At 41.9% G+C, this 21,455-nt stretch overlaps 1 protein-coding gene across 8 annotated transcripts in view; it reads left to right on the top strand.

Moving 5' to 3' along the window:
• Positions 1-21,455, top strand: part of akap9 (A kinase (PRKA) anchor protein 9) — a 133,631-nt gene that overhangs the window by 51,634 nt on the left and 60,542 nt on the right. For 7 of the 8 annotated variants that reach the window (XM_064983537.1, XM_064983538.1, XM_064983535.1 and 4 more), the window contains 5 exons: positions 2,329-2,688; positions 5,543-5,836; positions 8,942-9,040; positions 9,999-10,129; positions 15,140-15,330. In XM_064983537.1, coding sequence (XP_064839609.1) covers positions 2,329-2,688; positions 5,543-5,836; positions 8,942-9,040; positions 9,999-10,129; positions 15,140-15,330 — 1,075 coding nt within the window. The remainder of the gene's footprint in view (positions 1-2,328; positions 2,689-5,542; positions 5,837-8,941; positions 9,041-9,998; positions 10,130-15,139; positions 15,331-21,455) is intronic. The other variant, XM_064983532.1, reaches the window with a different exon arrangement.

The following is a 21,455-nucleotide window of genomic DNA, read 5'->3' as shown; positions in this document are numbered from 1 at the left end:
ATAGTTTTGGCAAGTCGGTTTGGACATCTACCTTGTGCATGACACAAGTAATTTTTCCAACAATTGTTTACATGCAGATAATTTCACTAATAATTCACTGCATCACAATTCCAGTGGGTCAGAAGTTAACACACTAGGTTGACTGTGCCTTTAGACAGCTTGGAAAATTATATCATGCTTCTGATAGGCTAAATGACATCATTTGAGTCAATTGGAGGTGTACCTGTGGATGTATTTCAAGGCCTACCTTCAAACTCAGTGCCTCTTTGCTTGACATCATGGGAAAATCTAATGAAATCAGCCAAGACCTCAGACAAAAATTGTAAACCTCGAAGTCTGGTTCATCCTTGGGAGCAATTTCCAAATGCCTGAAGGTACCACGTCCATCTGTACAAACAATAGTACGTAACAGTACGCAATAGTACGTAACAATAGTAAGTATAAACACCGTGGTACCACGCAGCCGTCATACCGCTCAGGAAGGAGACGCGTTCTGTCTCCTAGAGATGAACGTACTTTGGTGCAAAAAGTGCAAATCAATCCCAGAACAACAGCAAAGGTCCTTGTGAAGATGGAAACCGGTACAAAAGTATCTATATCCACAGTAGAATGAGTCCTATATCAACATAATCTGAAAGGCCGCTCAGCAAGGAAGATGCCACTGCTCCAAAACCGACATAAAAAAAGCCAGACTATGGTTTGCAACTGCACATGGGGACAAAGAATCTACTTTTTGGAGAAATGTCCTCTGGTCTGATGTAACAAAAATGTAATTGTTTGGCCATAATGACCATCGTTATGTTTGGTAGAAAAAATGGGGAGTCTTGCAAGCCGAAGAACACCATCCCAACCGTGAAGCACGGGGGTGGCAGCATCATGTTGTGGGGGTGCTTTGCTGCAGGAGGGACTGGTGCGCTTCAGAAAATAGATGGCATCATGAGGGAGGAAATTTATGTGGATATATTGAAGCAACATCTCCAGACATCAGTCAGGAAGTTAAAGCTTGGTCACAAATGACAATGACCTCAAGCATACTTCCAAAGTTGTGGCAAAATGGCCAAAGTCAAGGTATTGGAATGGCCATCACAAAGCCCTGACCTCAATCCTATAGGAAATATGTGGGCAGAACTGAAAAAGCGTGTGGGAGCATGGAGGCCTACAAACCTGACTCAGTTACACTAGCTCTATCAGGAGGAATGGGCCACAATTCACCCAACTTATTGTGGGAAGGTTGTGGAAGGCTACCTGAAACGTTTGATCTATGTTAAACAATTTAAAGGCAATGCTACCAAATACTAATTGAGTGTATGTATGTAAACTTCTGACCCACTGGGAATGTGATGAAAGAAATACAAACTGAAATAAGTCATTTTCTCTACTATTATTCTGACATTTCACATTCTTAAAATGAAGTGGTGATCATAACTGACCTAAGACAAGGAATTTTTACTAGGATTAAATGTCAATAATTGTTAACTGAGTTTAAATGTATTTGGCTAAGGTGTATGTAAACCTCCGACTGTATATACTACTACGGTAATCAAGTCTTCGCCTGCATTAAAGGACGATTCTCTCTACACGAGTGACCCGGTCCGTTTCAGTCAAGTCTCACGATCAATCCACCTCCCGCTTGTTCACTTGCTCTCGCTACCTCCCTTGCTTTCTGGTCTAGCAGCGTGAGACGCTGATTCTCACATCAGAGAAGAAAGCCGGAGAATTGAGGAGCTCAGAGATTGAGGGAGACAGAAAGAAAATACAGAAATAAAGGGTTAGAGAGGGAGGAAAAATGGAGAGCTGTCTGGTGAGAGAGAGAAATATGTAGAATGCATGGAGTAGACTGAAAGGTGGAGGGAAAGGGGGAAGTAGATGGAGAGTGATAGAAAATGAGTAATCGAGAGCAACCAACACCAGGCGCTATTGTAGCACAATAACGATTCACTAATTGAGAGGCATAGCTGAAAAAAAGAGAAAAGGGAAAGACTTACCATTGTAGCTTGACGTAGTGGTGCTCTAGCCGAACTGAAACTCTACTCTATAGGATGTCTGACTTCTATTTATCAGTGCATCTTTCAGCCTTGAAGGCATAGGAAGTAGAATCATTGAATTTCTCTCCAGCGGGTGGTTGAGGAGGAAGGGAGGGGGCACACACTCTGAAAAGCCTCTGGATCTTTCCCTCTTTTCTCCTGACTTTTGCTCAATTCCTATATTTTTCTCGCCTCCTCTCCTATTTTTCTTCCATATACGTTTCCCTCTGGTTAATTTATTTTTATGTCTGTGTCTATCCTTTCCCCATCCTATTCCTTGTCCACTCCTCCCCCTCATCTCTAGCTGGTGGAGGAGGATGCGTTGTTGGTGGGTCTGGACACGGAGCTACGCGGGCCAGCCAAGTCTATGGGCATGATGGCGCTGCTGCAGACGCTGAGGACAGCTCTCTACCACAAGTACCACCAGGAGGTGGCAGTGCTGAAGGAACAACACTGTGCTGAGCTCAGCAGACTCAGAGAAGAGAGGGTGCAGGAAAAGAGCGAGAGAGTGAGGGAGGAAGGAGAGAAGGACGTGTGGTTGCAGGTAAAGCCGGACCCGGGGGGCATCAACGGGAGCAAATGCTATATCGAGGGACCCAGCACGGAGGACCAAGGCGTGCAGGAGAGGAGACACCAGGAGAGGGTGGAGGAGGAGATAGCTAAGGTAAGAAGTTAACTGCCGAACAGGGACAATTATAAACCCCCCCGAAAAACAGAGTTATTGTAGGTTACAGACAAACTTATGTATCAAAATCATGTTTTCTACATAGTTTAAAAAAAACTTGATTTCCTAACGAGGAGCAATTTCGTATTCTGAACGACCTCCATTCCTGATGTGTTTGTATCTCTGTGGTCCTATTGTTCTTTGAAGAGTGACCAAAACTGGTCTTGTCGAATGACTTAAGACTAACAAGCAAGAAAACATATCCATATGCACTCACTGAAATTAATTGTGTGGATTTCTTTCCTAATAATAATGTAAAATTAACATCTGTACAGAGAAACTCATGTTTAGGCCAAATTACAGAGGAGGAACTTCTTGATGCAATTAAAGCCTTTAAGGCTGGGAAAACTCCAGGGCTGGATGGCATACCAGTGGAAGTATACACAATTTAAAAATATATATATTTAGAGGACCATTATTAGCATGTTTTAACCACTCCTATATAAATGGTATATTATCAGACACGTAACGAGATGGTCTGATATCATTATTACTGAAACAGGACCCAAGTGGTAGATCCAATCCATAAAAAGTTGGAGACCTCTTACACTTCAGTGTTGTGATGCAAAAATCCTAGCAAAATGCTTGGTGCTTAGAATTAAAAAAGTATTGTCAAATATTATTCATCCTAATCAGACAGTTTTTTTTTTTACATTGGAGCTAATATAAGACATGTACTGGAAACAATAGAATACTATGAAATATCTGGGACTCGAGGCCTGGTTTTCATAGCTGATTTTGAAAAGGCTTTTGATTAAGTACGACTAGAGCTTATATATAAATGCCTAGAATATTTCAATTTTGGGTAATCTCTTATAAAATGGGTTAATGTTATGTGTAGTAACCCTAGGTTCAAAATAGTAAATAATGGCTACATCTCAAAGTTTGAAACTATCTAGAGTAAAACAAGGTTGTCCACCATCGGCATATCTATATATTATTGCCATCGAAATGTTAGCTGTTAAAATTAGATCAAACAATAATATTAAGGGATTAGAAAGCCGTGGCTTAAAAACTAAGGTGTCATTGTATGCTGATGATTCATGTTTTGTTTTAAAACCACGATTAGAATCTCTCCACGGCATCATAAAGGATCTAGATACTTTTGCTAGCAAATTTTACATTTCCGTGTAGTTTACCAATTAAATGGTCTGACGGAGATATGGAAATACTCGGTTTACAAATCCCAAAATAAAGAAATTATCTTACTCCAGTAAATGTTTATAGAAAGTTAGCAAAAATAGATAAGATCTTGCTACCGTGGAAAGGAAAATACCTGTCTCTTTGTGGAAAAATCATCAAATCAAATGTATATATATAGCCCTTCGTACATCATCTGATATCTCAAAGTGCTTTACAGAAACCCAGCCTAAAACCCCAAACAGCAAGCAATGCAGGTGTAGAAGCACGGTGGCTAGGAAAAACTCCCTAGAAAAGCCAAAACCTAGGAAGAAACCTAGAGAGGAACCAGGCTATGTGGGGTGGCCAGTCCTCTTCTGGCCACCCCTGATTAACTCTTTAGTCATATCACAGTTGACCTGTTTGCTTATGGTTTTGCCTACACCTATTGACCTGATTTTTAAATTATATGAACAAAAAATATTCAATTTTATTTGGAATGGCAAGCCAGACAAAATTAAAAGGGCCTATTTATATAATGAATATGAATTCGTAGAGGGCAGAAATTATTAAAGCGTTAGACATGTCACTAAAGGCATCAGTCATAGAAAAGTTATATTTAATCCTAACTGGTTCTCTAGAAAATTGGTAGGAATGTCTCATCCTATGTTCAAGAATGGCCTTTTCCCTTTATTCAGATTACACCTGCTCATTTTCGGTTGTTTGAAAAGGAAATAAACTCCAATATCGTAATTTTTAAAACAAGCCTGAGAAAGTTGGTTGCAATTTCAGTTTAATCCACCTGAAAAAAATAAAATAATAATGCAACAAATATTGTGGTTAAACTCAGATATACTAAATGATTAAAAAAAAAGGATAATTTTTGTGAATGATATCATAAATAGGACTGGTGGAGTTATGTCACACATGCAGCTAACACGGACATATGGGAATGTCTGCTCTACCCAAAATTACAACCAACTAATTGCAGCATTACCAGAAAAATGGAAGAGGCAAGTAGAAGGGGAAAAAAGTAAGGAACTTTTGTCAGCTCTGTATTAAAGAACATAAATGGTATAAGAAAAGTGTGATAAATAAAAACATTTACCAATTTAATTTAAGGACCAAAAAACTGACAGCTGTGCCATATAAATTGCAAAATAGTTGGGAAGAGATTTTCAATGTAACCAATCCATGGCACATGGTTTATGAATTGATATGCAAAACAACGACTGATTCAAAACTTCATATTTTTCAATTTAAATTACTATACAAAATTCTTGCAACCACTGGAATGTTATATATATATGGGGGATACAATCTTCCCAGCTCTGCAGATTTTGCTGTGAGGAGGCAGTCATTAGATAATTTATTTTGGTATTGTTCATATGTAGCTCGTTTTTGGTCACAGATCCAGGAATGGCTGAAGAATTGCAATATTTGCCTAGAGCTAATGCTGCAGATAGCAATACTGGGAGATTTGAAAAGCCATAATCAAACAATCAATAACATAATTATTTTAGCACAAATGTTTGTAAATGAAAAATAATCTGTAGAAGCTCGGTATTTAATTTTTAATTTATTTGAAATTATACATTAAAATGTTTTGCCTTTCACTTGTCAACATTACATTTAAACCATTCCACTATGATTGGCTCATACGCATATCTCCTAGGTCATAGTTCAGATGTCGGTGGAGTTTGCTCAGCAAAGCGAATTGGCCCGAATCACGAAGAGCGCCCGCGAGACCACCTCAGCCATGCAGACCCAGTCCGAGGAGGACGAGGCAGGGGTGGAAGAGGAGCAGCAAACCCCTAGGAGCTCACTCACCAAGGGCATCTCTCTGGAGGAGGTGCAGAGGAGGATCGTGGAGGAAAAAGAAAGGCTGGAGAAAGAGCTAGAGGAAAGGACTGCGGAACTCCATGGGATTAAAGAGCAGCTTCGCCGCAGAGGTCCAGGATCTGAGCAGGTTAGCATTGGGGGATTTCTGGATAGTATTTGATTTGCACAATAGCATGTGTTCATTGTTTGTATTTGGGGTTATGACACCGAGGTTGGCATTAGTTTCGAAGATGCTTAGGACTTGGATGAGTTTTTATGCTCTTCGAAACATGCAATCTAACCACATAAAACCACTCTCCGTAGAAGCTGAATGTAGTTCTGTGTTAAATGACGAGTTTGAAAATGAAGTGGAGTGATTTTCATTCACCAGCCAAGTATTGTCTCGTCAAACCCATTGCTCCTCATATTGAGAAGCACTTAGTGGGTTAAACCACTTGATCGCCTAGGGAGGGATATTATTATACCTCACATGGTGTGGTTTGCTTTGTAGGAAAACACTGTGTCCTTTTGAAGGAAAACACTGTGTCCTTAAACTCGTTGTCTCCCTCGCTCCTTCTCCTTCTAGCTCTTTTTCTCAATACTTTTTTAGCCTAAGCCATAGCCTACTATCACGTCATGTCCAAAGTGTTCCTATTCGAAGAGGCTGTGACGTCAAACCAAAGATGCTTCACTCGGCTGCAATATTGGCTACACCCACAGGTCGCTTATTTTCATTCGGAAGACCGTAGCCTGTTTGCTAGCATTGTCACCAAAAGTATGTATGAGACATAAACTAACGCAACGCCAAAAGGTATATGCCATAGTAACTTTTCGTTTAGATTTTTGACATTGCTAAAGGGCCTAGCAAGCCTCAATGTAATGGTGCTTGGGTCGGGGTGGCAGCGTAGCCTAGTGGTTAGTGTTGGACTAGTAACCAAAAGATTGCAAGTTCAAATCCGGAGCTGACAAGGTACAAATCTGTTGTTCTGCACCTGAACAAGGCAGTTAACCCACTGTTCCTAGGCCGTCATTGAAAATAAGAATTTGTTCTTAACTGACTTGCCTAGTTAAATAAAGGTAAAATAAATACTTTCCCTGAAAGCTTACAGTAGATCATTTTATGTCCTCATAAGTGATAGGTGTGGGAGAAAATATAAGCACCGTTGTGGTATGATCTGAGTACTTGAGCTGTCATTCGAGCCCTGTGTTTTACACGCTTGAGATACAGTATTTATGCTGAATTAAATATTCATTTATTTTGAAAGCTCACTGTGTGAATGTCCTGCCCACACTCACGGTGTGCTGCTGACACACACACACACACACACACACACACACACACACACACACACACACACAGACAGACAACCCTTGCAACGCCAGGCTTTTCAAAAAACATTTATTGCATGATTAGTCATTACTTGCATGATGACATTGGATGCCGGGTTGTTCATAATGTGACGAGAGTCCTCCTAACACACACTAAAGACTAATCCTGTAATGTTGAAGACAACTTGGAAAATGTAGTTGTTTACATTTGAAGTCGGAAGTTTAAATACACCTTAGCCAACTACATTTAAACTCATTTAACAATTCCTAACACTTAATCCTTGTAGAAAGTATGGGTAGCCTTCCACAAGCTTCCCACAAAAAGTTGGGTGAATTTTGGCCCATTCCTCCTGATAGAGCTGGTGTAACTGAGTCAGGTTTGTAGGCCTCCATGCTCCCGCACGCTTTTTCAGTTCTGCCCACAAATTTTCTATAGGATTGAGGTCAGGGCTTTGTGATGGCCACTCCAATACCTTGACTTTGTTGTCCTTAAGCCATTTTGCCACAACTTTGGAATTATGCTTGGGGTCATTGTCCATTTGGAAGACCCATTTGCAACCAAGCTTTAACTTCCTGACTGATGTCTGTTGCTTCAATATATCCACATACCTTTCCTCCCTCATGATGCCATCTATTTTGTGAAGTGCACCAGACCCTCCTGCAGCAAAGCACCCCCACAACATGATGCTGCCACCCCCGTGCTTCACAGTTGGGATGGTGTTCTTCGGCTTGCAAGCCTCCCCCTTTTTCCTCCAAACATAACGATGGTCATTATGGCCAAACAGTTCTATTTTTGTTTCATCAGACCAGAGGACATTTCTCCAAAAAGTACGGTCTTTGTTCCCATGTACAGTTGCAAACCGTAGTCTGGCTTTTTTATGGTGTTTTTGGAGCAGTGACTTCTTCCTTGCTGAGCGGCTTTTCAGGTTATGTTGAAATAGGACTTGTTTTACTGTGGATATAGATACTTTTGTACCGGTTTCCTCCAGCATCTTCACATGGTCTTTTGCTGTTTTTTCTGGGATTGATTTGCACTTTTTGACACCAAAGTAGGTTCATCTCTAGGAGAATTAATCTTCTTCCTGAGCGGTATAACGGCTGCATGGTCCAATGGTGTTTATACTTGCATACTATTGTTTGTACAGATGAACGTGGTACCTTCAGGCATTTGGAAATTGCTCCCAAGTATGAACCAGACTTGTGGAGATATACCTTTTTTTTCCTGAGGTCTTGGCTGATTTCATTAGATATTCCCATGATGTCAAGCAAAGCGGCACTGAGTTTGAAGGTCGGCCTTGAAATACATCCACAGGTACACCTCCAATTGAGTCAAATGTTGTCGATTAGCCTATCAGAAGCTTCTAAAGCCATGACACAATTTTCTGGAAATTTCCAAGCTGTTTAAAGGCACAGTCAACTTGGTGTATGTAAACTTCTAACCCACTGGAATTGTGATACAGTAAAATAATCTGTCTGTAAACAGTTGTTTGAAAAATGACTTGTCATGCACAAAGTAAATGTCCTAACCGACTTGCCAAAACTGTAGTTTGTTAACAAGAAATATGTGGAGTGGTTGAAAAATAAGTTTTAATGACTCCAACCGAAGTGTATGTAAACTTCAGACTTGAGCTGTAACTGCAATTGCCTTATTGTTAATAGTTGGAGTTTGCATGCATTTAGGCTACTTTTCCCCCTTGTGTGTGTGTGGGGAAGAGGTTGCATGTATAGAGACATTCACCACCAACTTGACAAACGTGCACAGGCGATGGAAGGGGTTTGCTTAGCTACCACATAGTGTTCACGCCACTGCATCACAAATGTTTTAACATTTTGAGTCGAAGCATCAAACAGCCATTTTATGTTATTGTGAATGCTATCATTTTGGTCATTGAATAAATTAAGGCAACTTGCTTTTTTATTGCAGATGGGCTATTCCTCTGAGGAAGAGAGTGAGAGGAAAGAAAATAGAAAGAAGGAAAGTGAAAAAGTGCAAGTGAAAAGCGGAGTCTCACAGAAAGAAAAGGTAATGTTTTTATTTTACAGTTCAGTTGCACCTCTGCTACTTTCCACCTCAGTGTAAAAGACATCAGAGTTGAGACATCAGAATCCATAGTGATGATGCAGTTTTTCAGTGTTTGATGGAGACTTACTCTCAGTAGTGCTAGTTGGAATTTCTTCGGAGTTGTTTTCAGAATCCCTAAATGTTATTCAGTGTTTGATGAATGGAAACTCACTTTCAGTAGTGTGAATTGAAATGTCTTCAGGCTTTTTTTATGCAACCAGCCCCCGAATGCCCATGATGGCTGTCGCTTTTGGCACCTTGATGTGTGTAGTTATTATAATGTTATACCCTCAGTACATTAAACCCTGTTAATCTATTGACTGCGTTTACTGATGTTCAGTTGGGACTATGTGCTCTTTGCATAATAGCCTAACTTATTATGACATGAAGAGTACCTACTCTTTTCGTTTCTAATTTAAATGTCAAACTGTTAAATCTCAACCAAATGATGAAATATAAAGATTGAAGCTCAAATGTAAAGAGATTGTGGCAGAAACCTCATCAGCCTTCACAAGTACACACAATGTGGTCATTTAGGAATCAACATGAACATCTTTAGATTAGTATTCTATCTGAATGAGCAGCATTTCTGTTCCCTCACCATGAGAGGGAGCCACTCTACTTCCTGCATCAGCCCTGGACTCTGGTGCACCTGTTGCCATAACAGCACAAAGCTACTAGTGTTTCCCTAGCTTCCATGGATTTGTGTAAGTGTGTGTGTACTGGTGCGTGCTACGACTCTCGTCTGATTTGAATCCACTTTCCATGTAATGATCATGTCTTCAGCTCGCCTGGCCATCGCCGTCTCATGTTTCCAGGAATCGTCAACACAGTGTGAAAGTCTGTGCTTGTCTGTAAACGGGTGATAATGACAGGGCTGTTGTCGTTCTTCTCCCTCCTGCCGGTCCATCCACTGAAGAAGAGGGGAGAAGAGGAAGGTGAGAAAGATGAAGAGGTCAGGAGGAAGAGGGCCATGGGTGGAAATATCTCGTCACAAGATAGAGAGGATGACTCTTCTTGTCCAGATCATCAAGTCATCACTACTGAGAGGTATGACTCGAGAATGATAGAAATGTTCTGTACTTTCAGTTTAATTTATATTGTAAGAATATAATTAACTCCTCTGCACGTGTCATGATTTTACCTCTGCACATTTATTGTATATTTTTTACCAGAGAATTGTTTCATTTTTTTATACCCACATTCAGTGCCTTTGGAAAGTATTGAGACCCCTCGACTTTGTCCATATTTTGTTACGTTACAACCTTATTCTAAAAAGGATTAAACATTTATTTTAATCCGTAGCAATCTACACACACTACCCCATAATGACAAAGCAAAAACAGTTTTTTAGATTTTTTTCCAAATATATTAAAAATAATAAAAACACACATTATTTACTTAAGTATTCAGACCCTTTGTTACAAGACTCGAAATTGAGCTCAGATGCATCCTGTTTCCATTGATTATCCTCCAAATGATTGCCTCACCTGGTTTACCAGGTGTCAAATCGGAGGGCCTGTTGTCCGGACCTCTGGTAATCTCTATGGGGGTGCCACATGGTTCAATTCTCAGGCCGACACTCTTCTCTGTATACATCAATGATGTCGCTGATCCACCTCTACGCAGATTACACCATTTTGTATACTTCTGGCCCTTCGTTGGACACTGTGTTAACTAACCTTCAGGCGAGCTTCAATGCCATACAGCTCTTCTTCCGTGGCCTCCAACTGCTCTTAAATGCAAGTAAAACTAAATGCATGCTGTTCAACCGATCACTGCCCGCACCTGCCCACCCGTCCAGCATCACTACTCTGGATGGCTCTGACTTGGAATATGTGGATAACTACAAATACCTAGATGTCTGGTTAGACTGTAAACTCTCCTTCCATACTCACATTAAGCATCTCCAATCCAAAATTAAATCTAGAATCGGCTTCCTATTTCGCAACAAAGCATCCTTCACTCATGCTGCCAAACATACCCTTGTAAAACTGACTATCCTACCGATCCTTGACTTTGGCGATGTCATTTACAAAATAGCCTCTAACACGCTACTCAGCAATTTGGATGCAGTCTATCACAGTGCCATCCGTTTTGTCACCATAGCCCCATATACTACCCACCACTGCGACCTGTACGCTCTCGTTGGCTGGCCCTCACTTCACCCTCATCGCCAAACCCACTGGCTCCAGGTCATCGACAAGTCTCTGCTAGGTCAAACCCCGCCTTTTCTCAGCTCACTGGTCACCATAGCAACACTAACCCGTAGCACACTCTCCAGCAGGCATATCTCACTGGTCACCCCCGAAGCCAATTCATCCTTTGGCTGTCTTTCCATCCAGTTCTCTGCTGCCAAAGACTGGAATGAACTGCAAAAATCACTGAAGCTGGAGACTCTTACCTCCCTCACTAGCTTTAAGCACCGGCTGTTATAGCAGCTCACAGATCCCTCTACATAGCCAATCTGTGAACAGCCCATCCAACTACCTCATCCCCATACTGTATTTATTTATTTATTTATCTTGCTCCTTTCCACCCCAGTACCTCTAATTGCACATTCATCTTCTGCACATCCACCATTCCAGTGTTTACTTTCTATATTGTAATTTCTTCACCAACATGGCCTATTTATTGCCTTAACTCACTTATCCTACCTCATTTGCACTCACTGTATATAGACTTATTGTTTTCCTTTTTTTTCCTACTGTAATATTGACTATATTCGTTTATTCCATGTGTAACTCTGTGTTGTTGTATGTGTCGAACTGCTATTCTTTATCTTGTCCAGGTTGCAGTTGCAAATGAGAACTTGTTCTGAACTAGCCTGCCTGGTTAAATAAAGGTGAAATAAATCAAATAAAAATTCTACACCTAGATTGGAGTCCACCTTTGGTAAATTTAATTGATTGGACAAGATTTGGAAAGGCACACACCTGTCCAAGACTCTTCCAAGAGCTGGCCGCCCATCAAAACTGAGCAATCAGGGTGCTGACCAAAAACTTGGTCATTCTAATATAGCTCTTGACTTTCTATGTGGAGATGGGAAAACCTTCCAGAAGGACAACCATCTCTGCAGCACTCCACCAATCAGGACTTTATGGTAGAGTGGCCAGACGGACGCCACTCCTCAGTTAAAGGCACATGACAGCCAGCTTGGCACCCAAAGGACTCTGACCATGAGAAACAAGATTCTCTGGTCTGATGAAACCAAGACTCTTTGGCCTGAATGCCAAGCGTCACTTCTGGAGGAAACCTGGCACCATCCCTACAGTGAAGCATGGTGGTGGCAGCATCATGCAATGGGTATGTTTTTCATCGGCAGCGACTGGGAGAATAGTCAGGATCAAGTGAAAGAGGAATGGCGCAAATACAAGAGATCCTTGATGAAAACCTTCTCGAGGCTGTAATCGCTGCCAAAGGTATTTCAACAAAGTAATGCGTCAAGGCTCTGAATACTTATGTAAGTGATATTTCAGTAAATGTTGTATTTTTTTATGAATTTGCAAAAAATACTAAACCTGCTTTTGCATTGTTCTTGTGGGGTATTTTGTGGTGATTGATGAGGGGAACGATTTAAACAATTTTAGAATAAGGCTGTAATTAAACAAAATGGGGAGTGGAGTGGCGTCCGTCTGAATACTTTCCGAAAGCACTGTATAAACAGATAAAAGGTTAGACAGACAAGGGACTCGTTCTATACTAAAATGTCTTAACTAGAAGATGTGTTTTTGACTGACTGTGACAATGTAATACTTTTGTGTAAGTGGGTTAATTCAGCAGGTGCTCTTAGAGCAAAATTAAAAGATTTTAGCTACTTTATTTTTATTGTTCGACACACAAATGTATTCAAAAAGAGATGTATGCAGTGAATATGACCAAGCACCACGTTTGTGATTTCGCCATATATTTGTCATCAAATTTGATCTGATCTTCATCTAAGTCACACCAATAGACAGAATGTGCTTAAACTAATAACACACAAATTCTTGTATTTTTCTTGTCTATATTGATTACATCATTTAATCATTCACAGTGTAGGTTGGAAAAAGTATGTGAACCCCGAGGCCAATGACTACTCCAAAAGCTAATTGGAGTCAGGATTCAGCTAACCTGGAGTCCAATCAATGAGATTGGAGATGTTGCCCTATAGAAAGCACTCCCAAAATGTTGCTATTCTTTAGTTATTTTTAAATAAAAAATGCACCTTTATTAAACCAGGTAAGCCAGTTGAGAACAAGTTCTCATTTACAACTGCGACCTGGCCAAGATAAAGCAAAAACAGTGTTACAAAAACAGTTATCACATGGGATAAACAAACTTAGTCAATAACAAAATAGAAAAATCTGTATACAGTGTGTGCAAATGAAATGGGGTGGTAAAGGCAATAAATATGCCAATAGAGCCAAAGTAATTGCAATTTAGCAATTTACACTGGAGTAATATATGTGCAGATGAGGATGTGCAGGTAGAAATACTGGTGTGCAAAAGAGCAGAAAAACGAATATGGGGATGAGGTAGGTAGTTGGTTGGATGGGCTGTTTACAGATGGGCTGTGTACAGCTGCAGCGATCGGTAAGCTGCTCTGACAGCTGACACTTAAATTTAGTGAGGGAGATATAAGTCTCCAACTTCAGTGATTTTTGTTTTTCAATTTGTCATTGGCAGCAGAGAACTGGAAGGAAAGGCGGCCAAAGTAGGTGTAGGCTTTGGGGATGACAAGTGAAATATACCTACTGGAGCGCGTGCTACGGGTGGGTGTTGCTATGGTGACCAGTGAGCTGAGATAAGGTGGAGCTGTACCTAGCAAAGACATAGATGACTTGCAGCCAGTAAGTTTGGCGACGAATTTGTAGCGAGGACCAGCCAACGAGAGCTTACAAGTCGCAGTATATGGGGCTTTGATAACAAAACGGATGGCACTGTGATGGACTGCATACAATTTGTTGAGTAGTGTTCGAGGCTATTTTGTAAATGACATCGCCGAAGACCAGGATCGGTAGGATAGTCAGTTTTACAAGGGTATGTTTGGCAGCATGAGTGAAGAAGGCTTTGTTGCGAAATAGGAAGCCGATTCTAGATTTAACTTTTGGATTGGAGATGCTTAATGTGAGTCTGGAAGGTGTGTTTACAGTCTAGCCAGACACCTAGAATATGTGGACAACTATAAATACCTAAGTCGGAACCACAAGAACCTCTATTCACAAGAAGCATTGCCTGATTTGAACCATGCCTCGGACAACGGAGATCTCAGAAGACCTAAGATTAAGAATTGTTGACTTGCATAAAGCTGGAAAGGGTTGCAAAAGTATCTCTAAAAGCCTTGATGTTCATCAGTCCACGGTAAGATGAATTCCCAAGTTTATCAAGACATTTTGCAGGCGAATGTAAGGCTATCTGTCCGCCAATTGAAGCTCAACAGAAGTTGGGTGATGCAACAGGACAACAACCCAAAACACAGAAGTAAATCAACAACAGAAGAAAATACGCCTTCTGGAGTGGCCCAGTCAGATTCCTGACCTCAACCCAATTGAGATGCTGTGGCATGACCCCAAGAGAGCAGTTCACACCAGACATCCCAAGAATATTTCTGAACTGAAACAGTTTTGTAATGAGGAATGGCCCAAAATGCCTCCTGACCGTTGTGATCAGCAACTACAGAAAACATTTGGTTGAGGTTATTGCTGCCAAAGGAGGGTTTTTAAATCCAAGGGTTCACATACTCTTTCCTCCCTGCATTGTGAATGTTTACATGGTGTGCTCAAAGACATGAAAATGTATAATTGTTTGCGTGTTATTAGTTTAAGTAGACTGTCTATTGTGACCTAGATAAAGATCAGATCAAATTTTATGACCAATTTATGCAGAAATCCAGGTATATCCAAAGGGTTCACATACATTTTCTTGCCACTGTACATATGTAGTTAACCAAAGCACTTGTGCAGTATGCGTCTTGCCAACCTCACCCGTAACAAAAATATTTGTTTTAAGTGAATGAAAGTCCATAATCTTTGCTCCCACCAACATTTCATATTTTTGTTTATTTTCTTCTTTCCACAGGAATCTGCTGCGTAAGGCTAACGAGAGCCTCCGACAGGTGCTGAGTGATGTGCTCAAGACCACAGCGGCCGCTGAGGAGACCATTGGGTGCCATGTGGAAGGGCTACTGGTACCCCCCTCCTCCTCACAGAGACCCACCTGGCAAAGAGCAGCTGGCGAGCCCTTTAGGCCTGCCACAGGGACAGCTGAAGGTTCGTTGAGCAGCCAATTTCAAATCAACCCCTACCACCTATGCATGTTATGAGGAGTAAAATGGGGTCAGCAATATTGCTCCTCCGGGCCTTACTGGTGTCACAGTTAAGCTACATCTCTAACAAACACATCTGATTACACTTAACTGAATTCCATGATTAGTAGCTAGGGCTTCGACAAACGTGTGACACTTATTATTATTATTATTATTTTTTTTTTTTATTTAACCAGGAAAGTCAGTTAAGAACAAATTCTTATTTACATTGACAGCCTAGGAACAGTGGGTTAACTGCCTTGTTCAGGGGCAGAACGACAGATGTTTACCTTGTCAGCTCGGGGATTCGATATAGCAACCTCGGTTACTGGCCCAACGCTCTGAACAGTAGGCTACCTGACGCCCCTTCAAGCCCCCTTGGGGATCGGAGTCTTGGAAGAGCACAATAGCACTCCATCAAGATGATTTAGATTTCATTAAATAGAGCCAGACAAAACCTAAACATACAATGAAGTAAGGGAGAGAAGAAGAGGTGCAAGGGTTGAGGTCTGGGTGTGTGACAAAAATATACACAGGAGAGGAAAGAAAGATGGAGACAGAATACTTATTGCCAAAAATGCCCATGGTGAATATCATAATTAATGAAGTCCTGCCAGTTTCTTACCATTATTGCCAGTCTAAAGTGGTCCTGCCTGACTGGTTACCTGCTGCCTTTCTTTATGGAACCTTTTTCTTTGGGACCTATGCATCGCATTGAATGAATTGTTGATGTACACTCACCCCGTTCATGAAATTTGTTAGCTCCTATAGACAGAGAGTCACGTGGCCGTGGCTTGCTGTATAAAGCAGGCAGACAGGCAGTGAGGCATTCAGTTCCTGTTCCATTGAATGTTAGAATGGGCAAAGCGAGTGACTTAAGTGACTTTGAGCGTAGTGTGATCATCTGTGTCAGGCGTGCCACTTCCAGTATCTCAGAAATGGTCAGCCTCTTGGGCTTTTCACGCACGACAGTGTCTAGGGTTTACCGAGAGTTGTGTGACAAACAAAAAACTTCTGGTCAGCGGTAGTCCTGCGGGTGGAAACCACTTGTTGATAAGAGGTCGAAGGAGAATGGGAAGAATCGTGCAAGCTAATAGCGGGGCCACAAACAGGCAAATAACGTCGCAGTACAACAGGGATGTGCAGAATGGCATCTCTTGTTGGTCCTTGTCACGGCTGGGCTACTGCAGCAGATGACCATGCCGGGTTCCACTCCTATCAGCTAAAAACAAGAGGAAACTGCTCCAGTGGGCACGCGATCACCAACAGTAGACAATTGTGGAGTGGAAAAACATTGCCTGGTCCGATAAATCCTGGTTCCTGCTGCGTCATGCTGATGACAGAGTAAGGATTTGGCGTAAGCAGAATGAGTACATGGCCCCATCCTGCCTGCTGTCAATGGTACATGCTGCTGGTGTGGGAAATGTTTTCCTTGCACTCGTTCGGTCCCTTGATACCAATTGAGCAACATTTCCATGCCCCAAATATTTCTGGCTGTTCTCTGGGCAAAGAGGGTTCCAACCTGGTACTAGATGGGTCTACCTAATAAACTGCCCACTGAGTGTTTAGCGTTAACTTTGCCAATATTCAAAACTTGTATACAGTTTGTGTGAATGTCAGCTGCATACCCAACCAAGCTGCGAAAGATACAGGGGGAAAATTCCTATATTGAACAACAATATATACGCAACATGCAACAATTATTAAGATTTTACAGAGTTACGGTTCATATAAGGAAATAAATCAATTGAAATAAATAAATTATTCCCTAATCTATTGATTTCAAATGGCTGATGAGGGGAGCCGCCAATCAGAATAAGAATAATAATACTCCTCAGCATCCCCTCCACCCCTCAGATGATCCCGCAGGTGAAGAAGCTGGATGTAGAGGACCTGGGCTGGCGTGGTTACACGTGATTGTTAGGCCGGTTGGACGTACTGCCAAATTCTCTAAAACTACATGGCTTATGGTTGAAAAAATTAACATTTAAATTCTTTGGCAACAGCTCTGGTGGACATGCCTGCCAATTGCACGCTCCCTCAACTGGGGACATCTGTGGGGTTGTGTGACACCCCACTGATGTGGCCTTTTATTGTCCCCAGGACAAGGTGCACCTGTGTAATGATCATGCTGCTTTTGTTTGTATTTATTTTTACATTTCATGGTATCCAATTGTTAGTAGTTACTATCTTGTCTCATCGCTACAACTCCCGTACGGGCTCGGGAGAGACGAAGGTCGAAAGCCATGCGTCCTCCGAAACCCAACCAAGCCGCACTGCTTCTTAACACAGCGCCCATCCAACCCGGAAGCCAGCCGCACCAATGTGTCGGAGCCTAGCATCGCCCTAGACCACTGCGCCACGTAATGATCATGCTGTTTAATCAGTTTCTTGATATGCCACACCTGTCAGGTGGATGGATTATCGTGGCAAAGGATAAATGCTTACTAATAGGGATGTAAACAAATTTGTTCACAGCATTTGAGCGAAATAAGCTTTTTGTGCTTATGGAACATTTCTGCAATTTAAAAAAATATATTTATTTTATTTTTTCAGCTTATTAAACATGGGACCAACACTTTACATGTTGCATTTATATTTTTGTTCAGTGTACATTTAATATCAATGCAAATGTATCTTTATTGTACCAAGCTTTCCGTCAAACTACCCTCGTCAGGGTGACCAAAACTTGCAAAATTGATCTCATCTGTATATTTTCCTAATTACAGCCAATGGCTACTAAGTACACAAGAATCAGTGACATAGCAGGTGACATAGCAATCCTTAGCCAATACCTTTTAACCAGACTCGTATTGTAGGGCTCAGAGTTTTTCCTGGATGCTGCCCCATACGACTACCTGGTATTAACAGAATGTATAATTGCCTCCTGACAATACTTGCTCATAAACTTTATTTCACACATCATAGAATTACACGACTAGATAGCTGAATTAAGCTATTGAAGTCAGGTGCACTTGCTCAAGGGCACAACAGCAGTATACCCTACCCTGGACAATTTTATGGTCCACCCATTCCACCAACCACTCCCTAAATATCAGACAATAGTGGTAATACCATTACACTCCTTAGCGTCTGTATACTCATCTCATCTCTTGGTATGTGGCCTGAAGGTGGAGTCCCCAAACATGACAAGTGCGTTTAAGACAAAATGCCCTGTCAAGCTTAACAATATGCCTCTCCCTTGTGTCTACAGGCTTAAGGGGATACTGCGAGACTCTGGCATTTTAAGTGCAATGACTGGAAGTCGACAGGTACAGTAGTAAAGGTAGTTAGCAAACTACTGCTAACTTCCTTCAAACTGCACGCAGAGACATGAACATGTTATTCACAAGTTCATCTGGCTCTGGGTAAGTGGATAAATGCCAGAATCTTGCAGTATCCCTTTAAGTGTTAAAATATGCTCTAGTGTGGGAGCATCTCCCCTAATTTAAACATCTGCCTGCCCTCTGTACACACATGAGAGACACACACACACACACACATGCGTGCATGCATAACTAGGGTTAATTATTGTGGTTAGATTTTACAGTTCAGAGAACTAGTTAGTTAACCAACCGCTTGACTTTTTTGTTTGTTACCTTTTTTCAAATGCTCTCGTATTTTATCAATGAAGTATAGCTGTTTACGGCTTATTTGACTGTGACGTGAACTGAAAAATAATCGATGTGTACAATAGTACTGACTCCTTATTGAGATTTTGTTTTCACAAAGTACATGACATTCAGGGTTCTCCTCTTCCCCCTTCACCATCACCTCATACTCTTGTATCAACCACACATATCCTGTGGCATGTGTATTTGCATTCAAATTCGGTTAGCAGTCATGATAGAAGATGCCCACTGATCCATCCTCTCTCCCTCTGCATTCTCTTGCTAGAAAAGTGTGTACCAATGCACTCAAAGAGATGTGTGTCCCTCCTGAGAATAAAGAGGCAATTGTGGATCATTCAGTAACATAATGTCTGTTCTTTCCTGTTTAGTTCTGTGTGTGGTTGTGTCTGGGGTGGTACTACCAGTCAACTAGGATTGATACTGTAACGCCCTGTTTCATGTGATATTGCAGCTGGGGATTTTAACAAAGCAAATTAAGGATAACGCTACTGGAGTTCTATCAACACATTACCTGTAGTACTCGCGCTTCAAAAACGCTCGACCATTGTTACTCTCCCTTCTGGGATGGCTACAAGGCCCTCCCCCACCCTCCCTTCCGCAAATCAGATCACGACTCCATTCTATGCTGAAGACACATTTGACCAGCTGGCTGGAGTGTTTACGGACATATTCAATCTCTCCTTATCCCAGTCTGCTATCCCCACATGCTTCAAGATGTCCACAATTGTTCCTGTACCCAAGAAAGCGAAGGTAACTGAACTAAATGACTATCGCCCCGTAGCACTCACTTCTTTCATCATGAAGTGCTTTGAAAGGCTAGTTAACAATCATATCACCTCCACCTTACCTGCCACCCTAGACCCACTTCAATTTGCTTACTGCCCCAATAGGTCCACAGACGATGCATCACACTGCACACTGCCTTGTCCCAGAGGCATACCTATGGAAGAATGCTATTCATTGACTACAGCTCAGAATTTAACACCATAGTACGCTCCAAGTTCATCATTAAGCTTGGGGCCCTGTGTCTGAAACTCGTCCTGTGCAACTGGGTCCTGGACTTCATTACGGGCCACCCCCCAGTTAGTGAAGGGAGGAAACCACACCTCCACTTCGCTGATTCTCAACACAGGCCCCACAAGGGTGAGTGCTCAGCCTCCTCCTGTACTCCCTGTTCACCCATGACTGCGTGGCCATGCATGCCTCCAACTCAATCAAGTTTGCAGACGACACAACAGTGGTAGGCCTATTACCAACAATGGCGAGACAGCCTACAGGGAGGAGGTGAGTGCCCTGGCAGAGTGGTGCCAGGAAAATAACCTCAACGTCAACAAAATGAAGGAGCTGATCGTGGATTTCCAGAGACAGAAGAGGAAGCACGCCCCTATCCACATTGATGGAACTGCAGTGGAGTAGGTGAAAAGCATCAAGTTCCTCGGCGTACGCATCACTGTCTGAAATGGTCCACCCACAAAGACAGTGTGGTGAAGAAAGTGCAACAGAGCTTCTTCAACCTCAGGAGGCTGAAGAAATGCAGCTTGGCCTCTAAGATACTCATAAAACATTTACAGATACACAATAGAGAGCATCTTGTTGGGCTGCATCACCACCTAATACGGCAACTGCACTGCCCTTCAAACGCAAGGCTCTCCAGAGGATGGTGCAGGCTGCCCAACGCACACTACCTGACCTCCAGGACACCTACAGCACCCAATGTTACGGGAAGGTTCACCCCACTTTCATCCAGAAGGTGAGGTCAGTACAGGTGCATCAAAGCTTGGACCGAGAGACTGAAACAGCTTGTATTTCAAGGCCATCAGACTGTTAAATAGCCATCACTAGCCGGCTACCACCCGGTTGATCAACCATGCACCAGTAATTACATGTACATAGACATGGAATCACTGGTCACTTTAATAATGGAACACTAGTCACTTTAATAAAGTTTAGATGCTGTTTTATTAATTTCATATGTATATACCTAATTCTAATGTATTTTAGTCAATGCCACCCCCGACATTGCTCATCCTAATATTTCTTTATTCCATTCTTTAGATTTGTGACTTGTTAGATACTACTGGACTGTTGGAGCTAGGCACACAAGCATTTCGCTAAACCGCAATAACATCAATAACAGATGATGCAATCTCTATTGCACTCCACACTACCCCTTTCCCACCTGTGTGAGAATGCTATTCATTGACTACAGCTCAGTGTTAAACACCATATTGCCCTCAAAGTTCATCACCCAGCGTAGGACCCTGGGACTAAACACCTCTCTCTGCAACTGAATCCTGGAGTTCCTGACGGGCCACCCCCAGGTGGTAAGGGTAGGGAACAACACATCTGCCACGCTGATCCTCAACACGGGGGCCCCTCAGGGGTGGGTGCGCAGTCCCTTCCTGTTCTCCCTGTTCACTCATGACTGCACGACCAGGCCCGACTCCAACACCATAAT

The sequence above is a fragment of the Oncorhynchus masou genome, chromosome 13, assembly GCF_036934945.1.
Source record: "Oncorhynchus masou masou isolate Uvic2021 chromosome 13, UVic_Omas_1.1, whole genome shotgun sequence".
NCBI lineage: Eukaryota > Metazoa > Chordata > Actinopteri > Salmoniformes > Salmonidae > Oncorhynchus > Oncorhynchus masou.
The sequence above is the reverse complement of the archived record's forward strand: the minus strand, read 5'-3'. Positions and strand labels throughout refer to the sequence as shown.